The sequence below is a fragment of the Chrysemys picta genome, chromosome 3, assembly GCF_011386835.1.
Source record: "Chrysemys picta bellii isolate R12L10 chromosome 3, ASM1138683v2, whole genome shotgun sequence".
NCBI lineage: Eukaryota > Metazoa > Chordata > Testudines > Emydidae > Chrysemys > Chrysemys picta.
Window position 1 is genome coordinate 20,122,551 of NC_088793.1, and position 21,421 is coordinate 20,143,971.

The window sequence follows — 21,421 nt, forward strand, 5'->3', positions numbered from 1 at the left end:
TGTATTTTGTCTCATCCCTCAGTTGAATCCCTTCATTGGCTTTTTGTCTCCTTCCATATTATAGTCAGACTCTTCCAGAATTCTTTCACATAACATCCTCCTCCCCTTGCCATGTACTGTGTCCAAGCAGTATAGCTTCAGCTTCATCTCTTCCACACCTTTATTCACGCTTCTCCCTATCCTTGGAAGAAACTCTTTCTCCCACAATCAGTGTCCCTTCCTCCTTCAGATCCTTCCCCCAAACAACCTTCTTTTTCCTAGCTTTCTGCCACTAATCTCTGCTCTGGTGCCCTCCGCTCCGATCTCTTATTGAGCTAAAATATGTAAATCCTATCATCATAAACAAATAATGAAGTGTTTTATATGAAGCCAGATAATTACTATCCCTACTATCCCTCCTTCCCCCACCACCAGCTGGGCACTTGAGACCTTTTACTGCCATTACATTGATTCCCCCTCCTCCCCTCATCTTCTTCCCAATAAAGACCTTTGTTTAACAATAGCTTGGAAGTTGGTTGGGGGTCCACTGCAGTTGAACCTAGCCCAGTACTCCCTGGAGTCTGTAAGAGAATACTCGAGAGTCGTCTCGCAAGAGTGCTTTGCAGTTTGCCAGGGTTCACACTGCTGCCAGCTCACACCTGGCACAGTTCACAGTCATCACTGGCATGAATGAAAAGCCAGATGGACATACTAGTGGGAGAAATAAAGGCAGGTGGAATTTTTTGTTCTACTGTAACTAGAATATTAGTACAGGCATTATTACCTCTGCTTTTAGGGTGCTTTGGTAATTTTTACTGTATTTCTGTTCACCTCTTGATTGTACTGTGTGGGAGCTGTTATATTAGTACCAGTCCATTCCATGATTGCTTAGACCAGGCCAGGACATACAGACAGACCCCCTATGTGCTGATACTACGTACCATTACGCTATGTTTAGTCAGTCTGGGAACTCAGAAGCCATAGAGAAAAATAATTTTGGATCCATATTATAGAGCTTGACCTGAACCACTAATATCAGATCCAGCTCCAAATTTTTGCAGTGTTTGAAGGGGCTTGGGTCCATCTTTGAGGTCTTTAAAGAAATTAGATATAGAATTGTCTCCTCCCACCACAAAAGTGGTACACCTCTGGGGTGGAACACCAATGTACACACAGAGTGTGACATAACAATTTCAGACAGGAGGTTGGAATGATCACAGGCTAGATAGAGTTCACCTCCTCTTCAGGTGGGTACTCCATGTTTTTCTATCACAAACTGAAAAATACTAAGTCTTACAGAGTAAGTTTAAATAGGCAGAATGTAATTGCTCAGATTTAGAATTTGGTCAGGACACAGGTTAACATTAATGCTAGAGCTGGATAAAAAATTGTCATCAACTTTTTTCCCCCTACGAAAAATGGCTTTTTGAAGGAAATAAACATTTTAATGGAAGATTTTTGTTTCCTACAAAATATTCTGATTTTTTTAGATGAAAAATAGAAAATCAAAAACTGGAAATATTTACTGAACAATGCGGGAGTTTTGTTTGTGTGTGCGTGTGTTTGAAATATGCATTGTTATTCATAGTGGCAAGTCATAGTGATTCATGACAATAACTTGTCATTGGGCCAGAGAAAGACAGCGAGAATGATTCTATCACCTGGTAGTTAGGGCACTCTCTTCAGGATATGCGCGACTCAAATTAAAGTCCCCGCTTCAATGAGTATGTAATTATTTATAAAAAGTGGAACAGCTTCAAGAGAAGAGATTGAGAAAGCCCCATAGCAAAACATCCCACCTTTCAGTGCACCATCCTACAGTGCGGGAGACCCAAGTTCAAATCCCTTCTCCATACCAGCTGGAGTGGGGACTTCGTCCTAGGTCTCCCAAATCCCAGGTAAGTGCCCTGACCACTGGACTAAAGGAGCCATTTTGAGAGTCCTTTGCTTGTGTCAAAATGCCTGAAAGTTGAAACAAAACGTTTGGGTCAAAATTAAATATTTTGTTCCAACATTTCTGAAATGTTTTGTGATGCTGGCAGTCCTGGTGCCAGCTCATGCCAAGGCCCCTGGGCCTCACTGAACACTGACAAATGCCTAGCTGGAAACCAGTTGACACCAGACAAGCCACTGTGGAACATCAGTGGACAAAAGACTTTGTTGAGTGCTTCCCCCACACCCATGGATAGAGTACTTGCAGAAGTCCTCATCCCACCACAGCTTGAACATCGGGAGAAGGGCATACAAATTCCCTTCAAGGAGGAATTGTTATCACTATGCTGCTTGGAATTCAGAGAAGGCAATATTTCTAAGCATAAGCAAGGGATCCCCAAGATGCGTGGCTGGGTTAGCCCCTAAAAGTCATATAGAGTTCGCTTATTATAGTGGTTACTATCACCTTTTGGAACCTAAGACTGTATCTTATCTGTGCACGTATGCTTACCTGCTTTAACCATGTCAATAACTCATTTCTTTTTCTTAGTTAATAAATGTTTAGATAGCATTATAGGATTGGATAGAAGCATTGTCTTAGGTTTGAGATCTGAGGTACAATTGACCTGGGGTAAGTGACTGGTCCCTCAGGACTGGGATTAACCTGAATACTGTTGTGATTTTTGGTGTAGGGGACCATCTATCACAAAGGCAGGCTTGCTTGGGTAGCAAGATAGACTGGAATGCCCAAGGGGACTGTCTATGACTCCATGTTAAGGCTGTTATAGTGCGTTAGGCATTCACACTTGTTACTTGGTTGGTGAAATCTCATTATAGAACATACCACTACTTTGGGGTTTGTGCCCAGTTTCTTTAGTCTGCCCTGAGGTTGGCACTCAGGCTCTGGGGCTATTCTAAACAGTTTAACATGTTTCAACTCTTTTGGTTTGGTTGAAAGTATTTAGCGAACCTGACACAAACTCGCAAATGGTTTCAGTCAGTCCAAAACTGCATTATTCAGAGAATCAACTATTTGTCTGAAAAATGTTACCCAGCTCTAGATAAAATGTTTTGGCCTCAGATACTCAAAGTGCTGTGTTGGATTTTAGCCATTCTACTTCCCTTGAATCTGATGGCAGTCACACAACTAAACTGCCCATTCAAACATAACTCTGCCTCATTATGAGGGATACCCCCTCCATTTTACACCAAACTTTACATATAAATCCATCACTCTGTCCTATTAGTGGTCACAATTCGCATCTGAAATACAGAATTATAGAAAAGGATGGCACAGAAGTGCCATTTTCAATTGTCCACAGATATTTTCTGTTATGCTGGGTCTTTCCTCCTGTTGGGTTCCACATTTGGTGCCTGGTGAATCAAGAGGCAGACTCATCCCCCTTTGAAAATATCTGATATAGTTAAGGCCTTGGTTTTCCGTTTTTATTTTGTTTAAAAATTCCCACAAATGTATCAGTGTTTATACAAAAAATTAAATGGATGAAAATCGATAAAAAACAAAAATGAAGGGCAAGGGTGGGCGTGGGCACAGGGCCACTCTGAAGGGCCAGGGTACGAGGGGTCTCTGTCTGGCAGGGAAAGTGGATGGAGGCTGTTGCCTGGCTCCCTGCCCATCCCGTTCCCCTACGGCACAACAGCAGCCACGAACTGATAGTTACTCTCCTCTGCACACGCATGCTGTGCCATCCAGTGGGGACTCTGGAAGGAGGGAGCCAGGTACAGGGAGTTCTGGCACTTGCAAAATATAGGTAAAAATCAGTCTAAGCTGAATACTTACTTCTTCAAAATGCAGGAGTTTTTCTGGGAAATTCAGTATCAAACAAAACCGAAGGGCCTTAGATATGGTTTAAAGAGGGAAGAGAGATGACTGCAGAGATGAATTTCTTTGGTTGATAATCTCTCTGTGTTATCCACACACAGTATGATGACACTCAGAACCCTACTTTGGATAAAATCCTGTCCTCAAAATCACTTTGTTCCATGGCTTACTTAACTGAGTAACCATGCAGCATTCAACCTGTTTAAGCCTTCTCACCCACCTTGTCTCTCTAATACCCTGGGACCAGCACAATTACAACAGCACTGCAAATAAGCCTTCTCAGTCACTTTCAGTGATAAAGCCAAACCAAAGAGTTTTGAAATGTCAGCATGGTCTTAACTGAGATTGAGACAATATTTATATTATGAATTATGTAAGTAACTCCATGGTTAAGGCTGAATCTCCCTTTCCACTTTAAGGATAATTTAAAGCTGCCTCTAAGGGCACGTCTTCATGGAATCATAGAATATCAGGGTTGGAAGGGACCTCAGGAGGTCATCTAGTCCAACCCCCTGCTCAAAGCGGGACCAATCCCCAAATAAATAATCCCAGCCAAGACTTTGTCAAGCCTGACCTTAAAAACCTCTAAGGAAGGAGATTCCACCACCTCCCTAGGTAACCCATTCCAGTGCTTCACCACACTCCTAGTGAAAAAGTTTTTCCTAATATTCAACCTAAACCTCCCCCACTGCAACTTGAGACCATTACTCCTTGTTCTGTCATCTGCTACCACTGAGAACAGTCTAGATCCATCCTCTTTGGAACCCCCTTTCAAGTAATTGAAAACAGCTATCAAATCCCCCCTCATTCTTCTCTTCTGCAGACTGAACAATCTCAGTTCCCCCAGCCTCTCCTCATAAGTCATGTGTTCTAGCCCCCTAATCATTTTTGTTGCCCTCCGCTGGATTTTTTCCAATTTTCCCATATCCTCCTTGTAGTGTAACACTTTAACATGGCTTGTGTAGTCACAGCATAGCACTGGGAAAGAGCTCTCCCAGCGCTATAAAAACTCTATCACCTCCACGAAGGGAATAGTTTCCAGCACTGGGAGTGCGGCTCCCAGCACTGGTGCACTGTCTACACTGGCACTTTACAGCGCTGAAACTTGCAGCGGTCACTTTTTTCACACCCCTGAGCGAGAAAATTGCAGCGCTGTAAAGTGCCAGTGTAGACAAGCCCTAACTTTACCCAAATGTCGCCAAACTGCTTAAAAATGATATGCATGGTCTTCTGCCAGGATGGAAGGCAACAGGAAATGATCTGGGATTTGAAGAATCCCCAGGCCTGTGATTGCCCTGAACACGAAAGGGATATGAAGAATAGGTCAGGGGGAGAAGCTTGCAATTTTGGAAAAGTCATCGAAGGCAAAAGCCTGGTTCAACTGAATCTTGTAGTCTGTATTTGACATCAATGCTTGAGCCTCTGGCAGAAGTGGGGTTTGTGAGAGTCTACTGAAATGGAATAAAGCCGCAATCAGCCACTCCAGGGTGCAGTAGTAAATCTTTTGTTGCATGCCTCAGGAGCAATGTATGGGTCTTCAATCACCTAGGAAGTGCACTAATGTTACTATTATTTATATTATGGTAGTGCCTAGAGGCCTCAGTGAAGATAGGGACTCTATTATGCTATGTGCTCCCATAATAAGAGACATTCGGTGCCATGAGAGCTTGCAATCTCAATAGACAAGGCAAGACAAAGGGTGGGAGAAAGAGATCACTATTATTAGTTCCATTTTACATATAGGGAACTAAAGCACATGGAGATTACGCTACTTGCTCAAGGTCATACAGGCAAACTGTGACAGAGGCAGGAGTTGAATCTAGGTGCCTCTTACGTCCCAAAACAATACCTTAACTACAAGTCCATCCTTCCTCACCAATAGATTACTAATGCACATTCTGGAGTGCTTTACTCCTATGAAAGAGCCATACTCTAATTTTACACCCAATTGTTTTTAACTCAGGGAAATGTCTGCAATGTGCCCTTCCGCCATGACAAGTAATTTCTAGTATAAATTTAAGAGAAAATAGTAGGGAGCAAAAACCATTGTCTTCCTTTTCTCTGCTCTTTTGAACATGCTCATTGTTTGTTAATTTTTTTTGCTAACCCCTTCACTCTCTACTTTTAAGGCTTCCCATGGGTTTGGGCCTCTTCACACACCTTTCTCCTGAGAAGAATGGCTTCTCTATCAGCATCAGTTTGGGGCAATTTAAAACTGTTGCTTTCTCTCCAGCTCCTCACCCCAAACTTCCTCTCTTCATCTCTCAGTCCCCACAGGAGTCTTTGTCCTGCCCATCATCATTTCCCCTCCCCACTGCATATCCGTTTAGCATAACGGGCTCAAGGATTTTTTCTATCTAGGTCTCTCTCTTCCTCCTTTTTGTGTGTAAGTGATTTGGGCATTGGGAGTTGGTGCATACCTGTGACATCATCCAAAAGGCCCAACCAGCATGGATTGGGATAAGCAGTGTCCTAAGGCACACTCCATTAGGATCGTAGTGTGATACTATTGCCTTGGTTGACACACTGAGGATTGAACTGGGGAGCTCCAGAGATAAAAAGTCTGAGCTGCTACAGCTTTTGCTAATGCCACATAGCTAAGGGCTGTAATAACTCATATCTTTTGTGGATCAGGCACAGAAAGTATCCCCATAACACACACGCATCGGGTTGCCAACTTTCTGATTGCAGAAAACCAAACACTCTTGCCCCACCCCTGCCCTGCCCCTAGGCCCCACCCCTTCTCCAAGGCCCCGCCCCCCACTCACTCCATCCCCAGTCCTTCAGTCACTCGCTCTCCCCCACCCTCGCTCACTCGCTCATTTTCACTGGGCTGGGGCAGGGATGCAGGAGTGGGTGAGGGCTCCAGCTGGGGGTGTGGCCTCTGGGGTGGGGCCAGAAATGAGAGGTTCGGATTGTGGGAGGGGGCTGTCTGGAGCTGCCAGGGTCCCTTTTCGACCGGGCATTCTAGTTGAAAACCGAACACCTGGCAACCCTACACACGCACCAAAGGGTTACAATAGTATTTAAAGATGGAAAAGGCCTATTGGGACAATCATCTTGCATCATGATTTCCTTTATTGTACTCCAGGACTCCATGTTTTACCTCTTGTGCTCCCCACTGCCAGAGCCTTTCCTCCACTGCCTTCCCCCTGCCAGAACCTTTCCCCCGCTGCTGGAGTCTTTCACTGAGGCAGGGAAAGGCTCTGGCAGCTGGGAGGCAGCCGGAATCTACGCAGTTGAAAGTAGCAGTGGAGACGTGGGAGGCACTGGTTGGGCATGCAGACAGCAGTGCAGGGTATATAGCCTAGGGTTTTGGAGTGTCTCTACCCTACTCACCTAAGCTGTGCCTCAGTGTCTACATTGCTATTCATACCGGTGCTAGCTGGGCGTGCAACGTCTGTACTCTATACGCCACCACAAGTGTAGCCGTAGCCTCAGAAAACCAGAGAAAGTGAAGCTATTGTTAAGTTCTCCCTGGTCTGTAAAGCAAACATCACATCTGCAGGCAGTTCTGTTGCTATTTGCTCCCTGGACCAGTATGGGTTGTGATGATCACAGTAGAATCTCATTCCCAGGCCGAGAACTCCATGTGGCTCTCCACCAACTATCCCTAGCCAGCCTTCATTTAGTAAGTATCATGCATCAGCATAATAGCAGTAATAGAAATGTTCCACTTACTTTTTACCCAACAAGAATCTAGTTCTCCCATCAGGACGAAGTGCAAGACCTTGAGGACCTAGCCTTCATAAAGCAGGATGACAGGATCATTAATGCTCCATGTTTTCAGGCTTTTCTAAGTAAATTACAAGTTGCCATGGCAGTTCGTTAGTCCTCAGCCCAAGCGGTCACCTTCTATTGAACAACAACGAAGGCAGAACAGAACAACACACATACACGCTATGGCCATTCATTTCTAAAATAAAATAATGACAAAGTTTCACCTATTTTTGCATGGAGAAGCTGCCCAGAGGTCAGACCCTAGAAAAGTCACTAAAAAGTTCTCCTTTCCCATGATTGAACCAATCCCAAATCTGCTGAAAGACTCTTAAATAAAAAAGGATTCAAAGTTCCACAGTCATCTATCCCACCGCCAAACCATTTCTGCATAATGTGCCTATTTGAAGAGCATGGAAACTAGTGATGGACGAGACCTTTTAGGCCATGGAGTACAATGCCCAACCAAGAAAGGATTGTTCCCATAGAGAACCAAAGCTGTTTTGTCGGACAAGTTCCTCAGGAAATAGGGGCTCTTCTAGCAGACATCTAGGAGCACAGCTGCCTCCAACTGAAAGAAGCTACTAGGAAGAGTCCACGTGGAGGAAAAGCTGATAGGCCTGGGGGAGGAGGATTTGATTTTTTGGTTTTTTCCATTGAATCATGATAATGTTCATGTAGAAAATGAACCTTTTTAATCATCAGTTGGGTCCCAGTTCAGCAAAATACTTAAGCATTTACTTAACTTTAAGCTTGTGAGTCATCCCAGGCCTAATCAGAAAGGAATTTAAGGGTATGCCTATCTTCAGTGGCATTTAAACACTGATTTAACATTAAGCACACATTTATGTGGTTTCCGGAATAGAGATGGGAATACTCATCGCTTAAAGTTAAGCACATACTTGAGTGCTCTGCTGATCTAGGGCTTAGGTCTTGAAGCTGCCAGGGACCTGGAATAGGGAACCAAATTGAGGATGCTGGAGGAAATAGGGAGACAAGAAGGAAACTGCAAGGTCAAAAGGAACAAAGAAAGAGCCCTTGAGGATAGAATGGGAAATTTAGAGAAAGGAGGAGGCCAGGAGCAAAGAAATCCTTACAAATAATTATTACAAAAACAACAATGACCCCAAACACTCTAGCAGCACTGATTGTAGACTGTAATCTTATGTAGCATTACACGAAAGAGTTTAAACCTCTTGTTAAAACTGAAATACAATCTTTAGTCTTGTTTGCACACCTCCTTGCTTGTTGCCACCGGCTAACAGCTTAGAGGTATTTTAAAATCAGAGCTGCACTAAATCGTTTGTGACGTGGTCTGGTTAAAGGTGCTATGCTCAGAAAGTGGCCCCAACACATGCATTTTCTGGTTAACCTGAATTTACTTGCCTTTTCTCTCTTTGATTTTTTTGTAATCCACTGGTGGGGAGCTGCACACTGGGAAAACCCACCTTCCACACTGTACCATTATCTAAACCTGGCACCGAACCAAACTTTAATATTTCAGTCTTACCGGTTTTCAGGTTTGGAATGTTTTTATGTTGGAGGATTTTCATCTGTTCCCTGACTCGGCTAATGGAATCCTAATGTACATGAGAGATCGCTATCTAATCTGACTGCCAATTACTTGCTTGTTTCAGTCATCTTCTACATACAAGATAACTTGTACTATTTTCATTGCAGCTAAGTTATGCCTATAGGAGTTTCATACAAAATGCAAAGGATATAACATGATACTCAGAGGACTGAGAAATGATCCTATTACGCTGACCTGAGATAATACAGGACCCTCCTGGTGGCTGGAATAATTACAATAAACTACTCAAGCAGGGATAAAAACTGGAGTTAGACAGCAAGTTAGATGAAACCTGTAATTATTAACTTACAACTTGAAACCAGATTCAATCAACATAACTCTAGATGCCTAAGAGGAATTTAACAATAAAATATGGAAGTAGAGAATGGTCTGAAGCCAGTATAGCAGCTGGGTTGAACTTCCATGACCTGCTATTTAAAAAAACTAAAGCTACCTGTGATGATGTTAAATGATCACTGTGGGCCAAAAGTATTTGAAAGAGATCCTCTTTATTCAGTGATGCAAAACCCACTGTGTCTGTGAATCAGAACAGGGGCTTCTGCAACATTTCTCCCCCACACTTCCTGTCTGGGAAGTTAAAGCACATTTCCCAATACCACACCTGTTTTACCCCATCTTTAGAATATGAATTGGACTCTGCTCCCTTTGAACTCAATAGAAAACCTCTCATGGACAAGTTAGAGGACAGCAGTGTATAAACGCTGGGGATGGGAGGATTTTGTAGGAGTGGGTGTGATCATCACCGAATTGCAAGCCAGAGATGTCAGCAATGGGAAACACCTATTAGTAGAGCCCTGTGTTTATTGCAAATACGAAAGAACATGAAATAAAATTAAAAAAAACATATAAAATGGAATAAAACAAAAACCTCACCCCACAGCAGCAACTTCACAGCTCCTGTCCCGTGCGGCTGGGCCCAGCTCCCCTCACTGGGTATTGCGACCTGGCACGCAGGGTTGCAGCACCACTCAGATTTGACCCAGTTTCCCCTCCATCATCATGATGGAGGCGGCAGCTGGGCCAAACCTGAGCAGTGCTGCAACACCATGCGCCAGGTTGCAACACTCAGAGTAGGGAGTCAGCCCAGCCGTGCGGGACAGGAGCCGCTACTGGAAGCTGAGTGTAGGACAGGCTCACACTGGTGACAGGAGCCAACCCCACCCCACTCACCCCCGCATGTGGATAAAATGAAACAACACAAAATTCCCAAACAAGAAAACAAAAAATTATAAAAATGAAAACATTTCACAGGGCTCTCCTTATTACGTCACTTCACTCCCCCAGTTCTGACAGCACAGGGTTGTTCCATATAGCATATTCCGGGTTACAATGTTATCTATCACGAACCTTGCAACAGCAAACAGGAGGCCGAGGTTTCTGCCAATAACCTCATTGTACCATTTCTTTGGAGCCTACAATCATTATCACCCTTTGGTTACTCCATCAATTAATCCCTTGGCAGGTTTCTCAGGAATTGCTAAAAGCAGGAGACATTCCTCTCCGTTCAGCTCTCCCCAAGCTTTGGAACCAGAGACCTGTCATCAAAGCTATTGAAGTTTGTCAAATGAGAAACGTCTCAGTAATATGATATTCCACCCGCACGTCCATCCCAACCTTTACATCAACATGCTCAGTTCCACGGTCCCCTTTGGAGCAGGTCAGTGGTTCCACACCACCGTTGGCAGAAGACTGCCCCCGCCTCATTCTATGGATGAGCAGGAAGAGTGATAGAATTCAGGCTGCAGGATCACACACAACAGTGCAGCATGACATGCATCATCACTAAAAGCCAAATCCTGAAGTCCTTCCCCACCCAATATTTACTCTGGCAAAACTCCTTGTGAAGTCAAACTGGAGTTTTGCCTGAGTCACGCATGTATCCTGCCATGTATCCTCTTTGGCCCTAACAAAGGATTGCATCATAGAAATGTAGGATGGGAAAGAACCTTGATAGGTCATCTAGTCCAGTCCCCTGCACTAAGGAAGCACTAAGCATTATCTAGACCATGCCTGATGGGTGTTTGTCTAACCTGTTCTTAAAAAACTCCAGTGATGGAGATTCCACAAGGCAATTTGTTCCAGTGCTTAACTACCCTGACAGTTAGGAAGTTTTTCTTAATGTCTAACCTAAATCTCCCTTCCTGCAATTTAAGCCCATTATTTCTTGTCCTGTCCTCAGTGATTAAGGAGAACAATTTATCACCCTCCTCTTTATAACAACCTTTTACATACTGAAAGACTGTTATCATATACCTCCTCAGTGTTCTCTTCTCCAGACTAAACAAAGCAAAGCAAAGTTTTCAATCTTTCCTTGTAGGTCATGTTTTTTAGACCTTTAATCATTTTTGTTGCTCTCCTCTGGACTTTCTCCAGTTTGTCCACATCTTTCACAAAGTGTGGTGCGCCGAACTGGACATAATACTACAGGTCTTGTCAGTGCTGAGTAAAGTGGAAGAATTACTTCTTGTGTCTTGCTACAACATCCCAGAATGTTGTTAGCTTTTTTGTTGCAATAATATTACATTGTTGACTCATGTTTAGTTTGTAATCCACTATAACCCCAGATTCTTTTCTGCAGTACTCCTTCCTAGGCAGTCAATTCCCATTTTGTATTTGTGCAACTGATGGTCCTTCCTTAGTGTAGTACTTTGCAAATGTCCTTATTGAATTTCATCCTGTTTATGTCAGGAAAATTATGATACTATATTTTAGCCTAGTTTAAAACCCTAATCATGTACACTTCTATAACATTTTTTACCCTGAAACATCCTAAAGTGCTTCACAAGCTATGGACACATGCAACAGCACTGATATGCAGCCAGCTCTTGGTTAAGGGCAGTAGCCAAAGCACACCAATGCAGCATGAGGAGATTTTAGTGAAGGGCTCCTGGGCAAATATCTGCTTTTATAAAAAGTACCAGGGGTTATTTAATGGTTACATAGAGAAAACAGGCTCCCAGATTTTTTAAGAGTTCGTCTGAAAGACCTACACACAACAAACTGCATAACAACCAACTGATCACCTCAGTCATGTGAAAGGCTGCGACGGCCCTAGGGAACCTAGAGTTCCAGCTTGATGTTTAGACCAATATGCCACCATCTCCAGTAGTTGGGCCTAATGGTTGAGCATCCTCAGTTCTCTTTGACTCTGCCTTCCCATGCTGCAAAAAGCAGAGTCATTCTTCTGTCTCATGAGAACCCAGCCTGAGCTAAAGTGTTTAAACACCATTATATTAAAGCTTCCTTATGGTCCCTTCCCCGGCTCTTAGTCTCCTCCCTAGTTATCCACACCTCATTTTTCTGAAGCCTCCGTTATCTGAAGCAGAGTTATGTCCTTTAAGTTCAGCTGAAAATGCCTCCCTATTTTAGATAATATGATGTGAGGGACTCGGTAACTGAGTGTGCGCTGTACATAAATCCCTCGAAGAGACCCCACAAAGGAGTCCAAGATTCACACAGGGGAAACAGCCCAAAACAACAGGTTTATGAGTCACCTTGCCAGTCAAGACACACACCCTTCCATTCCTAGTGATAAGTTTCTTTACAGAAAAGCAAGGCAACTATCATAAATGGAGAAACAAGACGTTCAGCTTTTTGGAAAGCTGAACTGAAGGATTACCCAATTGCACTGCATCCAAACTAGAGAGACAAGGTGGATGAGGTAATATCCTTTATTCAACTTCTCTTGGTGAGAGGGACAAACTTTCAAGCCACACAGAGCTCTTCTTCAGGCCTGGGAAAGGTACTCTGAGCATCACAGCTAAATGCAAAGTGGAACAGATGGTTTAGCATAAGTAGTTAACTCATATTCTAAGTCTAAGGGACCATTCAAGGTAGAGTGGCCCATTAAGACCTTTTCAGTCACAGGACAAAAAGAGGGGGTTATACCAGAACGAATGGATACAAACTGGCCATGGGGAAGTTCAGACTTGAAATTAGACGAAGGTTTCTGACCGTCAGAGGGGTGAAATATTGGAACGGCCTACCGAGGGAAACGGTGGGGGCGACGGACCTGTCTGGTTTTAAGATAAAGTTAGATAAGTTTATGGAGGGAATGGTTTAATGGTAAAACATAGTAGTCAAGGAAAGCCAAGCAAGGGTGGGTAAATAGTATAATGGCTAACGGGGTCGGGCTGGAGACTCTTGCCTATATGCTCGGGGTCTTACTGATCGCCACATTTGGGGTCGGGAAGGAATTTTCCTCCAGGGCAGATTGGCTGAGCCTCTGGAGGTTTTTCGCCTTCCTCCGCAGCATGGGGCAGGGATCTCTAGCAGGAGGGTCTCTGCCGATTGCAGTCACTAAAAACAGGATTGGAGACTTCAACAGCAGAGTCCAGGGAAGGGGTAGGGACGGTTTTATGGCCTGCAGCATGCAGGGGGTCAGACCAGATGATCATAATGGTCCCTTCTGACCTTAAAGTCTATGAGTCTATGAGTCTATAATATATGAAGATATACAGATTGCTTCACCATGAATGAAGCATATATCCGAGGATGTGGAAAAAGCTAATGTACTCAATGATTTTTTTGCCTCTGTCTTCACGAACAAGGTCAGCTCCCAGATTGCTGCACTGGGCAGCACAATATGGGGAGAAGGTGACCAGCCCTCTGTGGAGAAAGAAGTGGTTCGGGACTATTTAGAAAAACTGGACATGCACAAGTCCATGGGGCCGGATGCGCTGCATCCGAGGGTGCTAAAGGAGTTGGCGGGTGAGATTGCAGAGCCATTAGCCATTATTTTTGAAAACTCATGGCGATCGGGGGAGGTCCCAGATGACTGGAAAAAGGCTAATGTAGTGCCCATCTTTAAAAAAGGGAAGGAGGAGGATCCGGGGAACTACAGGCCAGTCAGCCTCACCTCAGACCCTGGAAAAATCATGGAGCAGGTCCTCAAAGAATCAATTATGAAACATTTAGAGGAGAGGAAAGTGATCAGGAACAGTCAGCATGGATTCACAAAGGGGAAGTCGTGCCTGACTAACCTAATTGCCTTCTATGATGAGATAACTGGCTCTGTGGAGGAGGGAAAAGCAGTGGATGTGTTATTCCTTGACTTTAGCAAAGCTTTTGATACGGTCTCCCACAGTATTCTTGCTGCCAAGTTAAAGAAGTATGGGCTGGATGAATGGACCGTAAGGTGGATAGAAAGCTGGCTAGATCGTCGGGCTCAACGTGTAGTGATCAATGGCTCCATGTCTAGTTGGCAGCCGGTTTCAAGCGGAGTGCCCCAAGGGTCAGTCCTGGGGCTGGTTTTGTTTAATATCTTTATTAATGATCTGAAGGATGGTGTGGACTGCACTCTCAGCAAGTTTGCAGATGACACTAAACTAGGAGGCGTGGTAGATACACTAGAGGGTAGGGATCGGATACAGAGGGACCTAGACAAATTAGAGGATTGGGCCAAAAAAACCCTGATGAGGTTCAACAAGGACAAGTGCAGAGTCCTGCACTTAGGACAGAAGAATCCCATGCACTGCTACAGACTAGGGACCGAATGGCTAGGTAGCAGTTCTGCAGAAAAGGACCTAGGGGTCACAGTGGACGAGAAGCTGGATATGAGTCAACAGTGTGCTCTTGTTGCCAAGAAGGCTAACGGCATTTTGGGCTGTATAAGTAGGGGCATTGCCAGCAGATCGAGGAACGTGATCGTTCCCCTTTATTCGACATTGGTGAGGCCTCATCTGGAATACTGTGTCCAGTTTTGGGCCCCACACTACAAGAAGGATGCGGAAAAATTGGAAAGAGTCCAACGGAGGGCAACAAAAATGATTAGGGGTCTGGAGCACATGACTTCTGAGGAGAGGCTGAGGGAACTGGGATTGTTTAGTCTCCAGAAGAGAAGAATGAGGGGGGATTTGATAGCTGCTTTCAACTACCTGAAGGGGGGTTCCAAAGAGGATGGAGCTCAGCTGTTCTCAGTGCTGGCAGATGACAGAACAAGGAGCCAGGGTCTCAAGTTGCAGTGGGGGAGGTTCAGGTTGGATATTAGGAAACACTATTTCACTAGGAGGGTGGTGAAACACTGGAATGCGTTACCTAGGAGGTGGTGGAATCTCCTTCCTTGGAGGTTTTTAAGGTCCAGCTTGACAAAGCCCTGGCTGGGATGATTTAGTTGGGAATTGGTCCTGCTTTGAGCAGGGGGTTGGACTCTTGAGGTCCCTTCCAACCCTGATATTCTATGATTCTGTGAAGCCAATGATATACATTGATGATATTTTCATCCTCTGGCCAGACGACTTAAAACTCCCTCATAGATTTCCACCACAACTTCAACAACCACCACACATCCATTAAACTCTCTCTGGAACACTCCCACACTAGCATCAACTTCTGTTATCTACAGCCAGGCACTCAGATACCACAGAATGCGCTCCCAGAAGAAAGTCCGGGATATACATCTTAACATGCTTAAAACAACCTTCACCAAACAAGGACACTCCACCAGAAAAGTAGATTGCATCATGGAATGTGTCACCCAAATACCTGAGAGAACCTGCTTCAATACAGAAATAAAACCACCTCCAACCGCACACCTGTAGTTAACTATCAGGGGGTAGCCATGTTTCTGAAGAAGTGGTTTTTTACCCACGAAAGCTTATGCCCAAATAAATCTTTTAGTCTTTAAGGTGCCAACGGACACCTGTAGTTGTCATCTACCACCCCACATCGGAACCCATACTAGGTATCATCAAACAACTACAACCCATATTCAATGGGGATCCCAACATAAAAGAAATCTTTCCTGAACCCCTTTCCTGGCCTTCAAACAACCCCCCAGCCTCTCTGAGCTCATCTTCAGAAGCAAGCTCCCCAGAGAGCAGGACATACCAACTCAAAGCAGCACCAGACCCTGCCAGAACAACAGATGCAAAACCTGCAGACATATCTCCATTGCTACAATGATCAACACCCCCCACAACACATCTTTCAAGATCCATGGATACTACACATGCCTATCACAACATTTGGTGTACCTCATCCAGGGCACTAAATGCACCAATAGCAACTGTGTGGGTGAAACCAAACAATCACTATGTTCTCGAATGAACTCACAGAGAAAAAGGATAAAAGACAAGAACACCACATCACCTGTGGGTGAACACTTTTCATAATGCGATCACTGAGTTATCAGCCCCCATCCTCAAAGGAAACCTGCACAACACTTTAAAAAGATGAGCCTGGGAGCTTAAATTCATAACTCTGCTAGACATTAAGAATCATGGACAAACAGAGACACTGGATTTATGGTTTATCACAACAATCTGTAACCCACTAACCCCCTCCTTTTATCCTATGACTGCAGAGGTGTTAACCGGCCACTCTACTTTGAATGGTCCCTTAGAATATGTGCTTCCTACTTATGCTAAATAATCAATTCCACCTTGCATTTAGCTGTGATGCTCGGCCTTTCCCAGGCCTGAAGAAGACTCTATGCGGCTTGAAAGTTAGTCTCTCTCACCAAGAGAAGTTGGTTGAATAAAGGATATTACCTCATCCACCTTGTCTCTCTATAATCCTGGGACCAACACAGTTACAACTGTACTGCATACTTCATCCAAACTGTAATTGTTCCCTAAATATCACAGACTTGAAGCTTTCCCCTCCCCCACCCCCATTATCATCAAAACTCACTTCTCTCAATTGCAGGAAAGTGGATTTAGTTATTGGTGGTGGGGTTTTGTTTTGGCTATTTGGTTTTGTTTGATTGGTTTAAAGACTTCAGCTGTAGGTAAAACCAAAAGCAAACTGAGTCATAGACCCAACCCAATGGCTCTAGGGAGGTCTCATGTCACCCTGTTGCTGACCAGTGTGTGTTGACATGGTCGAGAATGAAGTAGAGCTCACCAGCTAACGAACAGAAAGTGCCATTTTGATCTTCCCAACCACTGTATGTTTCCCCGATCCATTTAGGATATGACGGTGACATTACACTCCATATTCTTTATGAAAATATGCTTATGATATGGATATGACATAACTGAGATATACTTTATGCAAGATGTCTCCTGTAAGATATCATTGGAAAGATTATGATTTACTAAATGTGATTATCCCATTTGTATGCCTGTATAATTTCTGTATTTGAAGTTAGGAATATGAACTATGTAACAATTACAACTGGGTGTGTATTGGGAAGATACCCACCAGATGACAGGCCATCAGATTTGGTAGGTCATTAGGGAGGAACAACAAGATTGTAAAGATACTAATCTCTCTCCTTCCTGGGAGGCGTCCTAGGTCGTAACTGTGACACTACTAGGTCAGGTGGTCTTGTCACCTCATACTAAATATTATCTTGGACTTCTTGTAACTTTCCACTAAAGGGGAAGAGGGGTCAAGTTTGGGAAACAAAGGATCCCGCCTTATGTAAATCTTATTTAAGGGTGGGGAGGAAGGCAAACGGGACTCTCCTCCATTGCCTGCCCAAGAAGAAGGACTGCTGAAAGAACCTGAAGGGACAAAGGAATTAACCTGAAGGGAAAGGCAGGGGTGAGTCCAGACTGAGACAGGGGTCCAGTCTGTAAGAAGAAAAAACTGGAATTCTGAGCTATAGAAATTCTGCATCTTGCCTAATTCAACATTTAGGGTGAAAAATTATATTTTTCAGAGGGGTAGCCATGTTAGCAAAAACAACGAGGAGTCTTTGTGGCACCTTAGAGACTAACAAATTTATTTGGGCATAAGCTTTCGTGGGCTATAACCCACTTCATCAGATGCATGGAGTGAAAAATACAGTAAGCAGGTATAAATATAAAGCACATGAAAAGATGGGAGTTGCCTTACCAAGTGTGGGGTCAGTGCTAACGAGGCCAATTCAATTAGGGTGGATGTGGCCATTCCCAACAGTTGACAAGAAGAGGTGAATATCAACAGAGAGAAAATTATTTTTTTGTAGTGACCCAGCCACTCCCAGTCTTTATTCAGGCCTAATTTGATGATGTCCAGTGTACAAATACAAATATAGGGACCCCCACACACACTTGGTAAGGCAACTCCCATCTTTTCACGTGCTGTATATTTATACCTGTCTACTGTATTTTTCACTCCATGCATCTGATGAAGTGGGTTATAGCCCACGAAAGCTTATGCCCAAATAAATTTGTTAGTCTCTAAGGTGCCACAAAGACTCCTCGTTGTTTTTAAATTATATTTTGTAATTTAGTTTCTTTAGTGAATCAAGCTTAGTTTGCGTGTTTTATTTGCTTAGTAATCTACTTTGTTCTGTTTGCTATCTCTTTAACCACTTATAATCTATTTTTTATAGTTAATAAATTTGTGTTGTTTATTAATAAACCCAGTTTTTGTAATTTCTAACTGGGGCGGGGGCAAGAAGTTGTGCATATCTTCCTCCACATTGAGGGAGGGGGTGAATATATGAACTTACATTGTATAGATTTCGCTGCAGTGCAAGACAATATATCTTTGGGTCTGCACTCCAAGGGAGGTGGACACCTGAGTGCTGGGGCAAGTCCCTTAAGCTGAGTCTTCCCAGAGCTGATCTCAGTGTCTATGTCATTCTGCAGCTGGGTGTGGCCATGCCCATGTGTGTGCTGGAGGAGTCTTAAGAGTCTGGCTCAGCAAGACAGGTAAAAAGGGGGCCCATGCTGGCAAAACAGGTGGGCTCAGTGATATCTCAGCACATCAGATGGCATCTTAAAGGGGGCAACCTGTCACAGTAACTAGCAACTGGGAATACAGGATCTGATTCAAAGCTTGTTAAAAAGAAAGACTCCCATTGACGCTAGTGTGCTTTGGATCAGGCCCATAATGCAGGGGCCCAGCAATGTGGCATGTGCATCAGGAAGAGATTTCCAGTTGGAAGTGCATCTCCTGGGTTCATTTTTGGTTTGTATTTGGATTTCAGGCTAATGTTTGTTGCATCACATCAGACTCTATTCCATCACCATAATAAGGCTCTCCCTACTGGTCTCGAACATAGCTAATACAGTCACGAGGCACTCCCCAGTAGGAAAATTTACCGAGCTGTGTCAACATCCACTCTGCTTCTGCTACCTCCGTTCAAAATACACTTCCCTGTCTTCTACTGCCAAAGGAAGCAAGAGACTTATAAACAACCTCCCTTAGCAAATTGCCCCTACACAAATCATTCCCAAATGTTATGAATCAGTAAAATTCCATCACTGGACAAAGATGGACCTGATGCTGCTTTGAGACCACAGAAACATGGGGAGGAATAGTTATTGCTCTACCGTGAAACCCTGATGCCTGGTTAAGTAGAACCACAATGTACATCTAATACTATGACAGATGGAAACATATAGAGTCTATGTAATAGTTACCACTGATCACACTACTTTGGATAGCAAATACCCCAAGGTTTGTTTGAGGATGTTTGGGTGTTTTTCCATTAACTCGGTGGGTGCTAATGGAGCAACATATTTCTTATTTTTTTGTTTAAAATGATAGACACTGAGAACCAAACAGAGACCTTACTGGAGACCAAAATCTTGTTGCAAGCAAATACAACAATATGCCAGTGTCTCCACACAGAATGGGAGCATCAGCAGAGTTATCCCTTTACCAAAACTCATACGGCGGGATGGTGATGGATGAATTAAAAAACATTCTTTCCATAAATTCTGCTTTTCATATCAATCTGCTGACAAGAAGAACTCAGCATTAAACCATCCACAGAAGCTGCCAGGCCCCTAGTTAATCTACATTCCTAAACAGGGTTGCTATACACTGCACAATCAGCTTGGAGAATGACAAACTTCCATGCATTGTCACAATAGGTTGACCTCTTAGTTCATGAATCAGAACAAAGGCATCACATGGAGAGGGCACATGGGGGGGGGGGGTCACGTGCCCCCTCAGATATAACTGCTTTGCTTGCACTAAGCATGCGTACATGGACTGAGCATGCTCAGTAACATCTGCTGAAGCCGCTGCCCTCACTCTGCCCTTACTTGTGCCCCTCCCCCCACTATCGGCAGGTACAGGTCGTCTCTGAACCAGCATGTTTCCCAAATGAATGTTAAAGAAGCTTACCACAGGTGTAGATAACATTGAGGTGCTTGTGGACACCTGGGTAACAAGGATCACCAAATTCATAGGTGCTGGCATACACACTGCAGCTTCTTTTTCCATGGCAGCGTCTGGTCATGAGCTGGAGAGCCGTGGCTGACTGACACTCTGAAAGGGGAAAAGATAGGGAACAATTCTGAATGCACGCCATCCTTGTCAGAACCTTTGGGAGAAAACCTATCAAATGTAGGCTAGGAACAACAGATCAGCACTTTGACATTGATGTAAAATATTTCAAGGCCTCCAAGCCTGCACCATGAAGAGGATATAACTCTAAACTCATCAGTTCAAAATCATGAGCTAGATAAGAGGTGACCAAACTACTGCAGGTGGGAGGGGAAAAGAGACCAGGACCCTTCTTTCTCATTGACATAAACAAGGTTACAAATGAGGCAGGTTTGTTTCCAGAGGGGAAAAAATGACCCATTAAAGAGATAATAATAATACCTAGATCCTACAGACCACTTTTCTTCTATAGATTTCAAAGCATTTTACAAAGGAGGTCAGTTTTATTATCCCCATTTTACAGATGGGGAAACTGAGACATGAGATCTATGAAGTGACTTGCCCAACATCACTCAGCAGAGCAGTGGCAGCACTGGGAATAGAAGCCAGGTCTCCTAAGGGGCAATTCAGTGTTTAATCCACTACAGACACATGCCACCCTATAGGCTAACCTACGAGAATGTCACATGACCAGAGTGCACATGAATTCTAAGGACTTTGGATCATCTTGTGGAATTCCCATGTATCTATGTTCAGTTTTTATAATGGCCCCCTGTGATTGGGCACGAGTCACCACTGCGGTGCCTTCTGCTGGCCATCCTGGGAATTAGCTCTGGTTCGCTGGTGCGCCCTCATCTAGAGGCGTCTCTCCACCGTAGCTTCTGTCGTCAGGACCCGTGTCGCTCTCAGGACCGTGGTGTCCTCTTCTGGACACAGCCCTCTGGCCGTGCTCCTTTCGGTTCTCTCCCCCCACTTCCGATGGGGGGGCTGGCAGTCCTCTGTCCAGCCTCTTGCCTCAGTGGCAGGCTGCAGTCCAGGGTCTAGCCATGTGCGTCAGTGGAAACTGGGGCTGAAGGCGGGGGGAGGGCAGCAGTCAGGCACTGCATCACCTCCAATCCCCGCCGTCTTTTTCCCTGAGCCATTTCCCTGCAGCTCTAGCACCTTCTCTGCCTTTGTATCAGGGCCCCAGACTGGAAGCAGTCAGCCGGGACCTCACTCATGCTCCCCTGACCTACCCAGTGCTGCTCTGATCGTGGTGCTGTTTCTTCTCCCTCCTTCAGGGCACCCAGTGCTCCCTCCTC

General features: G+C 44.3%; 1 protein-coding gene across 1 annotated transcript in view; it reads right to left on the reverse strand.

Annotated features, from left to right (window-relative positions):
• The window catches only part of LOC101942026 (protein eva-1 homolog C), a 293,295-nt gene that overhangs the window by 114,236 nt on the left and 157,638 nt on the right, over nt 1-21,421 (reverse strand). The window contains exon 5 of the mRNA XM_024101094.3: nt 20,079-20,222. Within this exon, the coding sequence (XP_023956862.2) occupies nt 20,079-20,222 (144 nt within the window). The remainder of the gene's footprint in view (nt 1-20,078; nt 20,223-21,421) is intronic.